This window comes from Scyliorhinus torazame, chromosome 6 (genome assembly GCF_047496885.1).
Source record: "Scyliorhinus torazame isolate Kashiwa2021f chromosome 6, sScyTor2.1, whole genome shotgun sequence".
NCBI classification, from domain to species: Eukaryota; Metazoa; Chordata; class Chondrichthyes; order Carcharhiniformes; family Scyliorhinidae; genus Scyliorhinus; species Scyliorhinus torazame.
In genome coordinates, this window is record NC_092712.1 from 61,018,884 (window position 1) to 61,035,068 (window position 16,185).

At 42.3% G+C, this 16,185-nt stretch overlaps 1 protein-coding gene across 7 annotated transcripts in view; it reads right to left on the reverse strand.

Moving 5' to 3' along the window:
• LOC140424813 (disco-interacting protein 2 homolog C) overlaps positions 1 to 16,185 on the reverse strand; it is an 803,805-nt gene that overhangs the window by 325,851 nt on the left and 461,769 nt on the right. For all 7 annotated transcript variants that reach the window (XM_072508262.1, XM_072508265.1, XM_072508267.1 and 4 more), the window contains 3 exons: positions 13,444 to 13,554; positions 11,360 to 11,485; positions 691 to 903 (listed from right to left, as the gene is read on the reverse strand). In XM_072508262.1, coding sequence (XP_072364363.1) covers positions 691 to 903; positions 11,360 to 11,485; positions 13,444 to 13,554 — 450 coding nt within the window. The remainder of the gene's footprint in view (positions 1 to 690; positions 904 to 11,359; positions 11,486 to 13,443; positions 13,555 to 16,185) is intronic.

A 16,185-nucleotide genomic window follows, 5' to 3' on the forward strand; every position in this document is an offset into this window, starting at 1 on the left:
AAAATCTACTTGGCTCATTAACTTTTCTTGGTCAGTGACAGACAATCAAACACAAACACATATTCAGTTTTTCCACAAATTAAAATTACAATCATTATGACCATTCAGTATTACCTCAGTTATCAAACAGAATTGTTTTATAGTTTCCCAGCTTTGATACGTATTGTCAATTGAAGCATTCAAATCAGAATCAGGCGATTATCAGGATAAGAAGAATATGCAATGTCACAGGGAAGAGACAGGGCTATGGCAATAAGTAAACTGCTCATTCGGAGAACTGGTACAGATGCAATGGGTTGAATAGTCCCCTTCAGTATTGTAACATTTCTTTGATTCTGTAATTATTTACCAGAAATATAAAGCAGTGATAAAACATTATAATGCAGTAAGGATGCATCTTCCATATTTCTTCTCACAAATGACTGTACTAAAATGGTGCTGATGACATTGAGGTGATGCTTGGGTCTGCTCACAACAGAGCACTGGTGTTTCTGGATAAAGCATTTCTGGGCTGGAGAGGTCACCATGTATATATGCAGCACTTGCATGCAGTAGAATTTGTGCCTTTTTGAAAAGTACAATGGAAATTCAGTGCTCAAAACCCAAACTGCAGCCAAAGCACAAGAGATTCATCTTTAAATATGGTCCCAAAAGACTACAATAACAAATAAACATGCATATTGTACCAACCAATATGCGTTTGTGTCATGACATCAGCCAGTGCATTGGCAGCACCACTTCCGCCACTCTGCGTGGAAGAGGAAGAGTTGGTGGAAGATGTGGTGGAGCCGTGGATTGCACGACTTATCCAGTGTTCCATGTTCAGACTCCCCTGGCTGGAGGAAGGGGTTCCTTGGGAGTCACCTTGCCCTGATCCTTCATCTTCTGAGCCAGAAGAGGTATCTGGAGGAACAAAAAGAGCAACAGATCAGGTTACACAGTTCCTCTTTAACATGCTCACCTTGTATACATGGGTCGACGGTATACCCCTTTTTGCTCCTCTCGTTACACCTCGAGGGCTCTTCATCACTGCAGCCAAATGCGAGAACAAATGGTCATCAGAGCAATACTGAGGACTGACAAATCTTTCCAACTTTAAAAACGTGTGGGATTTCTTTCATACGCCACCAAAATGTGTTTAACAAATTTGTAATAGTTGTGTAAATTGCCAGAGTATTAAAATTTTAGGATGAAGAAGGAGATGATGTTTTTCCTGGCTCCAGTAAGAACAAACTGAAGTTAGGTATCTTGATGTCCCTTCATCGCCAGGCCCCCAAGAACCCAGGAAGGGACTTGGCTTTTTGCTGAAAGCTAAAATAATCACACGTTGAGCATAAATTAATCAGCTACTTTTCAATCCCTCTCTTGTCATAATATAAACCGGATTGGACGTTGTGGCTGAAAAATTCTGAGCTTTGTCTGAACACTGGGACCAGGCATTAAGTCACAGTCAGTCATTCCCACACTCTGCTCACATTGAAATGGCTCACCTGGTCATCAAGACTCTTCTGTTTCAGGCAATTCATTAGTGCATCAGCACACAGTTAGAACAGTGTTGGAGATTAAGTTTGACACTTGCCCAACAGTCAAAACCATGACCTGTTGCTTGGAAGGCTGATCCTCCAGAAGTAAGATGCACAGCTGAATGGTTGAGTGACATGCATAAATACAACTCAAAGTATTAATGAAGGACACAATATGCTCGACCAGTTAAATCTTTAAAGCTGCCCACTCAAATTGATTATCCTTTCCGAGAATTGGTACTTCAACTGAAAAGCAGATATGCTAGACTCACTGGATTAAAAGAAATAAGAATGAAAGGCAGTGTGGACCTTTTTTTGTAAAGCTGCCTTTTTGCAGGTGGTTCAAGGACAATGTATTCACAGACACTCCTCCCCCACAGACCTTCACATTTGCAATCATTCTCATCTGCATTATGACACTGCAATTCAGCCAATTTTGTGGTCATTTGTGTACATGCAGCAAAACTGAAGTGAAACAGAGTAAGAAGCTATGAGATACTGTTTATAGCCCATCATTACAGAGTAAAATTATAATTGGGATATAAATAACCTTCTGCACATACCATTTTGGGCAGCTTGTCAACATTCAAGTGATAGGATTCAGCAAGTTTTTAATTTTAAATTGGTACTTGATGCATGGATTGGAGAACCGTTTAAAACCCGTCACTGTCAAGCTTTCAATTTCAATTGTTTCATACAAATGCAAGTTTATAAAATGTACATGTATAATCAATGCGCTATTGTAAAACTAATAATCATGTGTCACTGCCATTTTTATTGAAGGTGAATTTAAATATCCTCACAGGACAACAGGCCATAAATGTCTGCAGTCATGCAATCATTAGCAATGTAACAAAAATGATACGTAACCTATTTATTTGAAGATGAGGAAGATTTTCAGATGTGCTCCAATTTCCAATAAAGATAGGATTAATAAGAATATAAGAAATGGCCCTTCACACCTGTGCCATCATTTAACGAGATCATGGCTGATCTTCAACCTCAGCTCACTTCCATGCCTATCCTGTATCCCTTTATTTCCTTAGATCCCCAAAATCTACCTATCGCAGCCAAATGTCTGAGAATCCATAACTCTCTGGGGTTAAAAAAAATAAAAGATTCGCAAGCCACTAAACAAAGGAATTTCTCCTCAGCTCAGCCTAAAATGGCTGTTCACTCAGCTTGACTCTTTATAAAAATCTTTAGTATTGTCACAAGTAGGCTTACATTAACACTGCAATGAAGTTACTGTGAAAATCCCCTCGTCGTCACACATTCGGGACAAAGAGGGAGAATTCAGAATGTCCAATTCACCTAACAAGCACGTCATTTGGAACTTGTAGGAGTAAACCGGAGCACCAAAAAGCAAAAAGTGCAGAGGATACTGGAAGTCTGCAGAGGGATTTGGATAGGTTAAGTGAATGGGCTAAGGTCTGGCAGATGGAATACAATGTTGACAAATGTGAGGTTATCCATTTTGTTAGGAATAACAGCAAAAGGGATTATTATTCAATCCCGTACCATCCTCCCCGAACAGGCGCCGGAATGTGGCGACTAGGAGCTTTTCACAGTAACTTAATTGAAGCCTACTCGTGACAATAAGCAATTTTCATTTTTCATTTCATAAAATATTAAAACATGCTGCTGTGCAGAGGGACCTGGGTGTCCTAGTGCGTGAGTCGCAAAAAGTTGGTTTACAGGTGCAACAGGTGATTAAGAAGTCTAATGGAGTTTTTTCCTTCATTGCTAGAGGGATGGAATTTAAGACTAGGGAGGTTATGCTGCAACTGTATAAGGTGTTAGTGAGGCCACACCTGGAGTATTGTGTTGAGTTTTGGTCTACTTACCTGAGAAAGGACGTACTGGCACTGGAGGGTGTGCAGAGGAGATTCACTAGGTTAATACCAGAGTCGAGGGGGTTGAATTACGAGGAGAGGTTGAGTAGACTGTGACTGCACTCATTGGAATTTAGAAGGATGCGGGGGATCTTATAGAAACATATAAAATTATGAAGGGAATAGATAGGATAGATGCGGGCAGGTTGTTTCCACTGGCAGGTGAAAGCAGAACTAGAGAGCATAGCCTCAAAATTAGGGGAAGTAGATTTAGGACTGAGCTTAGGAGGAACTTCTTCACCCAAAGGGTTGCGAATCTATGGAATTCCCTGCCCAGTGAAGCAGTTGAGGCTCCTTCATTAAATGTTTTCAAGATAAAGATAGATAGTTTTTTGAAGAATAAAGGAATAAAGGGTTATGGTGTTCAGGCCGGAAAGTGGAGCTGAGTCCACAAAAGATCAGCCATGATCTCATTGAACGGCAGAGCAGGCTCGAAGGGCTAGATGGCCTACTCCTGCTCCTAGTTCTTATGTTCACCCAGAGGAAACCCACGCAGACATGGGGAGAAAGTGCAGACTCCAGACAGACAGTGACCCAAGCGGGAATCGAACCTGGGACCCTAGTTCTGGATTGGATTTTGTTTATTATCACGTGTACCAGGGTACAGTGGAAAGCATTTTTCTGCGAGCAGCTCGACAGATCGTTGTCATGGGAATGTCACTTTAAGAAATGTTTGTCTGCTCAAGTGGCTGCAGTGATGTCTGAGTGTGGGTGGAGCTGAGCTCTGGCTCTGCTTTTTAGTTTCGCTTTGAGGAAAAGCTTGGGTGTGTCTGTGTTTTTTTCATTTAGTTTTTAGTGTTGGAGCTGCAGCCAGCCAAAGAAGGTGTAATTTTGATCTCTCTGCCATCTAAAGACTATCTCTAAATCATTTGGTGAATTCAGAGTGATAATTGCTCTCAGTAGAGAATTTAAACCTGATGTGCTTCTGTAAAAAGGGTTTTTGTCTTATGGATGTTAAAAGGAAAGCTTAAAGGATTACTTAGTGTTGTATTCTTTGGGGGTTGTATTTGATTTGATGGTTGCTAAGATGTTCACTGTATGTTTTGAAAAGGTTAACTGAGTTCATAGAATGAACATTGTTTTGCTTTAAAGAATACTTTTACATTTCTGCTGCACCACACCTGTAGAGTGGGCCGTGTGCTCCCCATACCACAATCTAGTAAAAGTCATGGGTCAGGTGATCTCCATGATATACTTTGGCGTTCTCTAAACCCTGGCCCATAACATGATTAAGATCATTCTGTGAAGCAACAGTGCTAAATACTGCGCTATCGTGCCACACCTAATGCCACCTAGTTCCAGGCTCCCCAGCTAAGGGACACACCTTCTCAGTATTTACCCATCAAGCTCTATCAGAATCTTTATCTGTTTAATAAGATCACTACTCATTCTTCTAAACTTTAGAGAGCACAAGCCCATGCCCTCCAATCTTTTTTCCATGGAAGATTCCTGGAATCAATCTAGCGAATCTTCATTTCATCCCCACTATGACAAGCGTATCTTTCCTTAAGTACAGATTCCAAAGTTCCATACAGTACTTCAGGTGTTATCTTACCAAAGCCTTGAGCAATTGCAGCGAGACTTCCCCCCTCTTGTACTCCAGCCCCCTTGCAATAAAGGCCAACATACTACTTGTCTTCCTATCGCTTGCTGTAACTGCATGTTAACTTTCTGCATTTCTTGCTGTCTTCGTAAGGAAGAGTAGAGAGAATCCTCTGCAGACATATTCTATTTAAGAATAAGTGGAAGTACTAACCCTCCCTAATTCGGCAGTTACCAAATGCAGTTTCCTCAAGAGGCAGCAGCCCATGAATATGCCATACCAGAAACATAAGTGACTCCCAGCACTATCTGCTCTACAGAAGGATTGAGGAGCTTGCCAATTGGACAAGATAGGCTTTGGACAACATTCAAAGAATTAGAGGAAACAATATTTTGGTGACTCAAAATCCATTTGCAAGCATAACTATACCAAAGTATGCCAAAATTGGAGAGGTCAACTCAATTGGAAATAACTCACAACATTATCAACTGTTTATAGCCCATGAAGAAAGAAAGAGTAACTTATGTTACTGGGCAGCACGGTAGCATTGTGGTTAGCACAATTGCTTCACAGCTCCTGGGTCCCAGGTTCGATTCCCGGCTTGGGTCACTGTCTGTGCGGAGTCTGCACGTTCTCCCTGTGTGTGCGTGGGTTTCCTCCGGGTGCTCCGGTTTCCTCCCACAGTCCAAAGATGTGCAGGTTAGGTGGATTGGCCATGCTAAATTGTCCTTAGTGTTGGGTGAGGTTACTGGGTTATGAGGATAGGGTGGAGGTGTGGACCTTGGGTAGGGTGCTCTTTCCAAGAGCTGGTGCAGACTAGATGGGCTGAATGGCCTCCTTCTGCACTGTAAATTCTATGATTCTATGTTTATATTGTATATTTCACATTTTATAATGTCCTAAAATGCTTCATAAACAAGAAACGTTTTGTGAAATCTAATCACTAGTTTAATGCAGGCAAAACCAGGCACCAATTTACACATCGCCAAGTCCCAAAAAGCAGTCATCAGTAAACCACTGGATAATCTGTTTCTCGTAATGTTGGTTGAGGGATACCTGTTGACAAGAAAAACTTGCTACTCTTCTTTGAATTCTAATCACAAAACAATTTGGGCCTCATTGAAAACACAATGTCGCCTGCCTGTTATTCCTTCCGTGTGCCATGTTTACGCTCCCCATTTAAATCAAACCTCTGCCTAATGTTACAGTACAAAATTATTCTTAGCATAATGGAACTCTTAATCCATATTTGCTTCACAGAATCAATTTTGAAAATAAAATAAAATAAAGTGTTGTTTTATCCAGTGTTGCAGCTGCTAACTTAGCCATGTATCAGACATCGGCAATATCATTCCCAATTGATTGCACTGCTTCTTGTGACATATCCCAAATATACTTCTCGCACATTGCGGTGTGAATTTGCCACTGGCATATTGGCAGGTATAGCAGCCTAACGTATAAAACTGTCAACTGCAAAAATTTCAAGCCATCACCAGAATGTGAAAATTAGCAATAAAGACAACGATGTTGCAGATCATACTTGGTGCTACTCATTGCAAGTTGGATGTCATGCTTTTATTAATGACTGAAATGAGTATTGCACCATGCGAAGATTGAGCTGCGTTTAAACGTGCCTTTGAGGCTACAAATGCTAACTTCTCCAACTATCCAGCTCCAGGCTAATCCGCAAACTTCAACTTCAACAGCTAATAATGTGTAATTGGCCTCAGCTTGAAATAATTGTCTTTGTTTCCTTTTTTTTTTTTACACACACTTTTGCCAGTATGATCGATGCTCTCAGAACTTCTACATTTAATTAAGGGATCTTCCGTGATGTTGCCTCACAGTTAGTCACAGGATACGATATAAGAACCAAGCGCTGGTAAATTGGATTAGTATAGATTGGTATTTAATGTTCAGCATAGTCATGGTGGGCTGAAGCGCCTGTTTATGTGCTGTATGACTCTATGAACAGTAATAATGCAGCAGAAGGCATGCAATGCTGTTCTGCCACTGTTGTGCAGGTGTGTGTCACTGCTAAGTCCCTTTAGGAATGGAGGAATTATCTGATAAAAGACCACAGTTCATCCAGTTTACCTTCCACCGTTACCGATAGCTGCATGTTACAAGGACAATCAAGCTTCAGAATAATCACAGCAAGTAATCTCCAACTATTTGAAAGCAAAATATCCATCAATTCATCTAGAACAGAACCATAAATGATGTGGGAAAAACCTCAGGAGTGGAGAGCTTTGGAACCCATATGTCCAGAATCACCTGCTCTTCTCAAACATTTACCCTTACCATATGTCATGTCTCAAATTGCTCATATTATATCCTCAGGTGTTATTTTTTTTGAAACAGAGCTCCTAATTTCCATTTGAATTAATCAATATTAATTGCTTCCATCAGCTCCCAAGGGAGTCTGTCCCGCAGATCGACCATTTGTTCACGATAATATTATGTTAGCAGATTAGTTTTGAATTTTCTTCCCTTCAAGGTCAGACTGCGTCCTCTGGCTCTCTTGTTCTGGACAAGGCAAAATGATGTGCCATGGTCTAGGGTCGTTCGAAACCTAACAACAGCAATCATGTTACCACTCAAACTCACCTTCCTGTGAGAACGGGTCCATTGAATTTTGGCTGCCACTTATCTGTTCCAAATTTACTTAATCTCTCCTGTAGCTTGTCCTGTTCAACTGTAGGGTCTGCCACCTTTGTAAACTCTATGTCATCCGCAGGTTTAGCCACTGTACTTATGATCATTAGTTTCAGATTATTTCTAAATCTGGAACCCCACTGGCAACCTTCTCCCAGACTGTTGACAATCCCTGTACCAGTGTTCTCTAGGTGTCTGGCAGCCAATTATTTATTCAATGCAAGATATTTTCAATGATTCCCACTTCTTTATTTTCAGCGCCTGCCTCGTCAATGGAACTCCACCAAAGGCCTTACTGAAATGCAAGTAGATTACAACTACTACCTTACTTCCGAGGAGATGTCCTGAAACCGGTTTTGCCAAATGGTCTCATTATGAATGCTTGGGTGAGCTCCAAGTCCCACTAATGGATTCAGCCCTAAGACGAATGTTTATACAGCTACGATGGGCACTGAATATTTGTTTCACTGAAAGTTTTATGAGCTTGCAACACGCTCTCTTTCTTTGAAGTGGATTCTCAGTGCATGTTTGTTCATTTGGGCAACGTTTGGAGATATTAAGCAGATCAAAGCTTTTTACAATGGCTGCACCTTTATAAGCTTACAAGAAGTGACTTTTCTCCAAGGGTATTTTAAACTCCTGTTTTCTTATTTTGATAGTTTCAAGAACTTTTCAAAGTCTTGGCAGTGTTATCATACAGGTTCTAATAGCTCCTCCTGGAGGAACGGGTTTGAAGGATGCATGAGGATTATGGAGGGCGTATCAAAGGGCCATGGGTGTATAGAGGGGTTATTAACATGAAGGGCCATGGAGGGTGTATGATGGCAAATGGGGCATGGGCGGGGCATGGGGTATGGAAGAGCTATGAGGATGAGGGAGCCTAACAACTGTGAATAGAACTTGGACACCAGAGGTGGGCTTTTTGCCCACATCTGCATCTGCCTGTCACAGACCTATTTTGGCAAGCTTAGTGGTATAATGGTTAGCACTGCTGCCTCACAGCACGAGGGACCTGGGTTTGATTCCAGCCTTGGGTTACTGTCTGTGTGGAGTTTGCACATTCTCCCCGTCAGCATGGATTTTCTTGGGTGCTCTGGTTTCCTCCCACAGTCCAAAGCTGTGCAGGTTAGGATATGTGGATGAGCCGCCTCTGCGTCTGAAGGATAAATATTCCGTATGAATGGTCTTTCTGAAAACCGTATCACAACTTTGGGAAATTCCTCGATTTGTGGTTCCTGTCACTAATTGGAAAATTTGACCCCAACTGCTCTGACAGATCCTGAAGTCAATAAAAGGTTAATTATTAATCTGTAGGTTGGCAAATCCTCTGATGAAATTTTACGGTCTGAAGAAAATACAATATTATTAACTTTCTAGTTTCCCTTATTTTGTTTTTGAAGTATAACGCATAATCCTTGAAGTGTGACAGACCTATCCCAAAACATGTTATTTATTCATGTATATTACACACTTAAAAAATAGGATTTACGTAGCAACCTTCACATCTTCAGAATCTCCTGTTGCTAAATTGGATTAAACTCTGCTTTTTAAGAACTAAAATTAAACCCAGAAAGCATTATTCTACTGCAATGAGAAATCAAGTCAGATTAGGGCAGGTATAAATAGAACCAAATGAGGGTCGAAGAGAAGAAAATGATTAACAACCTTAAAAGAGATGGTGGTGCCAAGAAATGCGGGGAAGGAGAATGTACTATTTTTATAGTCACTGAGAACTCCATCATTAACTCAAGGCTAACATAGTTTCAGTGTTGAGAGCTGCAATATAACCCTACTGAAGGGATTCAAATAGCGGGTCAGGAGAATTGGGTGACAAAGACATTGAACCTTGGAAAAGAATGGGAGGTTGGAATTGGGCTACACAGGGAAGGAGGCGTAATGGCAATTTTGAAGGCCTTGGACACAGTACCCCCAAAAATTGAAGCATTACCAAAACCATGAAACAACTGACTGTAGAAAGGTAGCATGGTCTAGAGACTCAGGGTGGTATTTCCCAGTCCCGCCTGTCCAGGACCAGAAACTACCGTCCAAGGTCAACGAACCTTCTACTTTTTGGTCAAATTCCACCCGTGACGATTCCCATGGCAGGAGGGGACGGGAGGATTTAGTCATCGGTCTTTGAGTGGATAAGAATAAAGAGTTGATGCCAGAGATAATCCCCTCTCACTAATCCAACAAACTATGATATCATCCATTAGTTGTACTTCTTAAAGAGTCCCACCACTGTTATCCTGCAATTTAGATTCACCAAATGAAGCCGGTGATCAAATAAAGGATTTGCATATTGAAGTTTCAGGTGCTTATCATCCTACATATTTGGAAGCAAGATAACTAATTTTCAAAATAAACAAATGGTTCTTTTTTTGATATGCTCATATATCGAGTTTTATTTTGACTGAATCCTTCAAAAGTATTTCAGCTTCAAAAAGAATTATAAATGAACAAATGACTAAGCTGCCCTGAAACATTTTTATTGACAAGTCTCGTTTACAGGGAACGGATGGTACAATTATTCATCTCGAGTTTAAATTGAATCGAGACTGATGGAATGAAAACCTCTTCCCCCTCAGGTCTCAATATGAGTCTTTATGTACATCAATCCACATCAGAACTGCCCATAACGTGCTACTAATGTGGATACACCACAAAAGTAGAGGCAGCAGAAAATTGGAAAAGGTTAGAGTGCTCTAATAAGAAGTGCATTCTGCCATAAAATAATAGGACGCAAGTTCACTTTCTCCATCGCGCACACGATTAACTCCTAAACAACGCCATGCTGTCCCCAGGCCTGAGAGGCTGGATCAGTCGTCTACCAAATGGGGAGAATGAATACAATTCACAGAGTAAACCAACCAACCTATTTACAAAACAGGTCTCGAGTCAGATATGGTGTGCTTCGAAAAAGATAGGGACAGTGGAGAAAAAAATATGTAACGGAGAGGAAACGGACTTTAATCATTCATGGAATAAAGCCATACATCTCTGTCAGTTTCTTGTGCATGATGGGATGGGTAGGTTGGTGGAAAAAGATTTTAGAAATTAAAGAGAATTTCCACGACAAATGATTTCAACACCTCTACTTTTCTTCCTCATCAGCGAATAACATGAAAGAATTCCTAGCGAAGCCGTCACTACTCTAGGAAGAAACAGTTGAAGAGATCCATTTCTAATTTAGTCCAAATTAGTCTTCCCAAATGTTTTTCAAGTGCTGCAATTGAAGAGGTTTCCCATATAATCCTACATAATTTATTGTGCACAGCTTGACATAAGACAATATAGTGCAACAATAATTGCACGCTGCGCTTTCGATGTTTTCAAGACTTGATCAATTATCCTCATTTGAAACACATAGGATTCTCAGAAAGTAAAAAGCACCAGGAAACTGTCTGTGTCCTGAAAAACGGTAAAGATTATCATAGCTGCAGAATTAAACATCTTCTTAGCGGTGTTGTAATTTTGAAATTTAATTTACTTTTATTAGCTTAGGTGGATTGGCCATGCTGAGTTGCCCCTAGGTGTCCAAAGGTTAGTGGGGTTATGGGGATCAGGTGGGGGATTGGGCCTAGGTAGGGTGCTCTTCTGAAGGGTCGGTACAGACTTGATGGGCCAAAAGGCCTCTTTCTGCACGGTCGGAATTCTATGAACGGCACACTACTCACAATTTGCTGCATAAAGTTCAATGGGTGGTTACAATTCAATGGAATGGAATCGTTTCAATTTACCTGGTGGTGTATAGGCATCCATTGAGGTTTGCACCACCAGAGAGCGTCGTTTCGATGGCATAGGAACTGCCATCTTTCTCTCTTTATGTTTGGCAAGAGCAGCCTGGACAGCCTCTGTATGTACGTCTGCAAAAGGGAAAGAGTGCAAATATTAAACATTCTTGCAGAAATTTCAATTTACAGAAGCATTCACTTTTGAATGCACATCGTGAAGAAATCCCATGAGAAACATATTGTTAGAGACATACATCTTACTTATAAATTATTAATGGATACTTATACAACAGATCCTGATCATTATTTATTCAAGGAGTGTCTTCATGCAGGAAGGTCCTACTGCACTCGTAGTCTTTAAAGAATCGCTGCATTACAGGGGATAATTTGGCATGTTACTTTTTTCCAACAAGATTCAGAAGTCCTGCTAAGTAGAAAGGTGAAGTGCACTGACACTTCCTTTTCTTTCTCTCATCAACTCTTAATTATAAATTCTCCATTTTACTAGATCAATCACATTTATTAATAACACAGCAAGCCATAACAGAAGGTTGCAACAATTTCCAAGCTCACAACCACTCCTTCACAACCAAGATGCCCCCACCCCACCCATCCACCTCCCTGCCCCCAGCCGAGGCCTCTGCTCACCTCCCTCCAAGGTCTCTGATGATCCTCCCACAGCCCAATCCACTACGACCAAAGAATTCAATTTCCACTCCCTGTCACCTCAGAGACCACTGATGACAACCCCACCCATCAAAGGTCTCCAAAATGTCCCTCCCCTCCCTCAACAAGGACTCACTCCCCTACCAAGGCAGCCATCAAACCAGTACAACCCACCCCCACCCAACAATCCCCAAATGAGGTCTCCAACCATTTCCCCACCACCGAAGTCTCCAACTCCCACCTCCCTCCATATGAAGCCTCCGACTTTCCCTGTCTCTCACGGTCTCAGTCTCTCTTCCCATACCCTCTCCCACAGAGGCCTCTTGATTCCGCACCCCATAATCCCAACCACCCATTTGGGTTGGAACTATTTACATTTGAAATTAACTTCTGTAACGGTAGCACAGTGGTTAGCACTGTGCTTCACAGCGCCAGGGATCTGGGTTCAATTCCCGCTTGGGTCACTGTCTGTGTGGAATCTGCACATTCTCCCAGTGTCTGCGTGGGTTTCCTCCGGGTGCTCCGGTTTCCTCCCACAAGTCCCGAAAGATGTGCTTGTTAGGTAAAATGGACATTTTAAATTCTCCCTCTGTGTACCCGAACAGGCGCCTGAGTAGGCGACTAGGGGATTTTCACAGAAATTTAATTGCAGTGTAATGTAAGCCTACTTGTAACAATCATAAAGGTTATATAATCATTAGAATATTTCCTGTCATGGAATTGACAAATGGAAAATTCAATTCATTTAACATTGAAACAGTTTGTTTAGAGCACTAAATACTGCAAGAATCCAATTATAAAATGGTTTCTCCATCAGAAAGCCCAATTATGAAAAGGCAACCTTAGTTTCAAAGTTTCTATGAAGCCATTATTAATGAACACTATTCATTAACAGTTGGGAATAATATTACTGATATGTTAAGTAAACAAATAATGATAAATAATGATATTCGGTCACCTATTATATCCCTTTAAGATAGGAGAATTAGCTTGGGGAAAGAGAACTACTGTTCATCCAACAGTTTCACACAAAGACGAAAAGTACAGAGACAAGGCCATGACAATCATAATGGGGGAAAATGGAGTGGAAAGGGGGGTCAAGGGAATTCTGCTGTGGTCTGGGCAGGTGTGGGAGGATGGGCGAGGAGAGACCTCCAGAATTTCAGTGCAGTAACCCAAGTGTAAGGAAGCACATTGTTACTCAAATAAAAGAGGGCTCATCATAAAGTGCATTTCAATCTACGTAAACTTTTAAAGGTGCACAGCCTTGATTTTTACTTTGGTTGTGAGTGCTGTCAGAATTTTCTCCAGCTTGAACTGAAACCTTTGTCCAACAAGTAACTAGTTTTAGAACCGCAGGAGAAACATCACAGCTGTAACAACACCAGGGTTACTTAAAAATACTCTTGTAGTTACCGTCATACCTGATCTGTAACGCTCATCTCGTGACCCTGACGACCGGCGACGGTGGTACCTGGAGGAGGACGATGGTGTGACTGGCGTTCGACGCTCTTGTGGCAGTGAAGATTCCACTCCTGTGTCAAAGGTGAAGAAACAATATTCACTGTAACACACTTCAAAATGTGAACTGAGTGTTAGCAGGATGATGATTATGTTTCTGATCAACATCCATGAGGGAGTGCAGTTTCCACATTTAAAGATGATACAGTTGTTACATTAGAAAAAAATAACTGCCCTTCAAGGAGATCAGTTGGGTATTAATTTGCATGCTTCTTTGTGAATCTATATTTTTTTGTTGGCAGTGGTAAGCTGGTGGCTTTCACTTTTAGTTTATCTACTCTGGTATTTTTAGTTTCTAATCTTTTCAACTATATTACATCAACACTGTTCAATTGTCCCATTGGGTAGGTGCAACATGGATTCATGAAAGGCAGGTCCTGTTTGACTAATTTAGTGGAATTATTTGAGGACACTTAGTGGGTGACACAGTAGCACAGTGGTTAGCACCGTTGCTTTACAGCTCCAGGGTGCCTGGTTCGATTCCCGGCTTGGGTCACTGTCTGTGCAGAGTCTGCACGTTCTCACCGTGTCTGCGTGGGTTTCCTCCCATAGTCCAAAGATGTGCAGTTAGATAGATTGGCCTTGCTAAATTGCCCTTAGTGTCCAAAAAGGATAGGCAGGGTTACTGGGTTACGAGGATAGGGTGGAAGTGTGGGCTTAAGTAGGGTGCTCTTTCCAAGGGCCGGTGCAGACTCGATGGGCCGAATGGCCTCCTTCTGCACTGTAAATTCTATGATTCTATGACTTTACGAATGCAGTGGACAATGGGGAACCGATGGATGTGGTGTACCTGGATTTCCAGAAGGCATTCGACAAGGTTCCGCACAAAAAGCTGCGGCATAAGATAAAGATGCATGGCATTACGGGTGATGTGTTAGCATGGATAGAGGATTGATTAACTGACAGAAAACAAAGAGTGGGGATAAATGGGTGTTATTCTGGTTGCTGATCAGTGGTTAGTGGTGTGCCTCAGGGATCAGTGTTGGGTCCACAATTTACATAGATGATCTGGAGTTGGGGACCAAGTGTAATGTGTCAACGTTCGCAGATGACGACAAGATGAGCAGGAGAGCCAAGTTTGCAGAGGACACAAAGTCTGCAGAGGGATATAGATTGTTTAAGTGAGTGGGCAAGGGTCTGGCAGATGGAGTTCAATGTTGATCAATGTGAGGTCATCCATTTTGGTAGGAATAACAGCAAAATGGGCTATTATTTAAATGGTTAAAAAAATCGCAGCATTTTGCTGTGCAGATGGACCTGGGTGTCCTTGTGCATGCATCAGAAAAAGTTTGGTTTGCAGATGCAGCAAGTAATTAAGAAGGCAAATGGAATTTTGTCCTTCGTTGCTAGAGAGATGGAGTTTAAAAGCAGGGAGGTTATGTTGCAGCTGTATAGGGTGCTGGTGAGGCCACACCTGGAGTGCTGCAGACTGGGATTATGAAGGGAATAGATAGGATAGAAGCACAAGGTTGTTTACACAGGCGGGTGAAACTAGAAATAGGGAGCATAGCCTCAAAATAAGGGGGAGCAGATTTAGGACTGAGTTGAGGAGGAACGTCTTCACCCAAAGGGTGGTGAATCTGTGGAATACCCTGCCCAGTGAAGCAGTTGAGGCTACCTCGTTAAATGTTTTTAAGGAAAATATAGATAGATTTTTGAACAGTAGAGGAATAAAAGATTATGGTGAGCGGGCGGGTAAGTGGAACTGAGTCCACAAAAAAGATCGGCCATGAGCGACTTCCGGGTGCGGCGATGACCAGCTAAGTCGCACGTTTCGGCAGCTCCCGGTGGAACGGACTTTTGGGCTCTTAATAGTAGCCCCAACGGCAATTTTAACGGCTAAAAACACTGTGCGGTAAACCAGAAGGGAATCCCCCCCCGGACACGGATGGAAAAAGGAGAGGAAAGTGGCCGGATTGCGGAGGATCCTCTAGAGCAGCGGCAAGGAAGGCAAGCACAAAGCAAGATGGCGTCGGAAGGTGGCCGTCTAGTATGGGGCCCTGACCAACAAGAGTTCCTGCGGCGCTGTGTGGAAGAACTTAAAAAGGAGATGAAGAAGGAGCTGCTGGCCCCGATATTGCAGGCGATTGAAGGGCTAAAGGAGGAGCAAAAGACCCAGGAGCAGGAGCTTTGGGTCGTGAAAGCAAAGGCCGCTGAAAATGAAGACGAAATACAGGGCCTGGTGGTGAAGACAGAGATGCACGAGGCACAACACAAAAGGTGTGTGGAAAGGCTGGAGGTGCTGGAGAATAACGCGAGGAGGAAGAATTTAAGGATTCTTGGTCTTCCCGAAGGTGCAGAAGGGGCGGACGTCGGGGCATATGTGAGCACGATGCTTCACTCGTTAATGGGATCGGAGGCCCCGACGGGCCCGTTGGAGGTGGAGGGAGCTTATCGAGTTATGGCGCGAAGACCGAGGGCTGGAGAAATTCCTCGAGCCATTGTGGTGAGATTTCTCCGATATAATGACAGAGAGATGGTCCTCAGATGGGCGAAGAAAACTCGGAGCAGTAGGTGGGAGAACGTGGTGATCCGCGTATATCAAGATTGGAGTGCGGAGGTGGCGAGAAGGAGGGCAAGTTTTAATCGGGCCAAGGCGGTGCTTCACAAAAGGAAGGTCAAATTTGGAATGTTGCAGCCGGCAA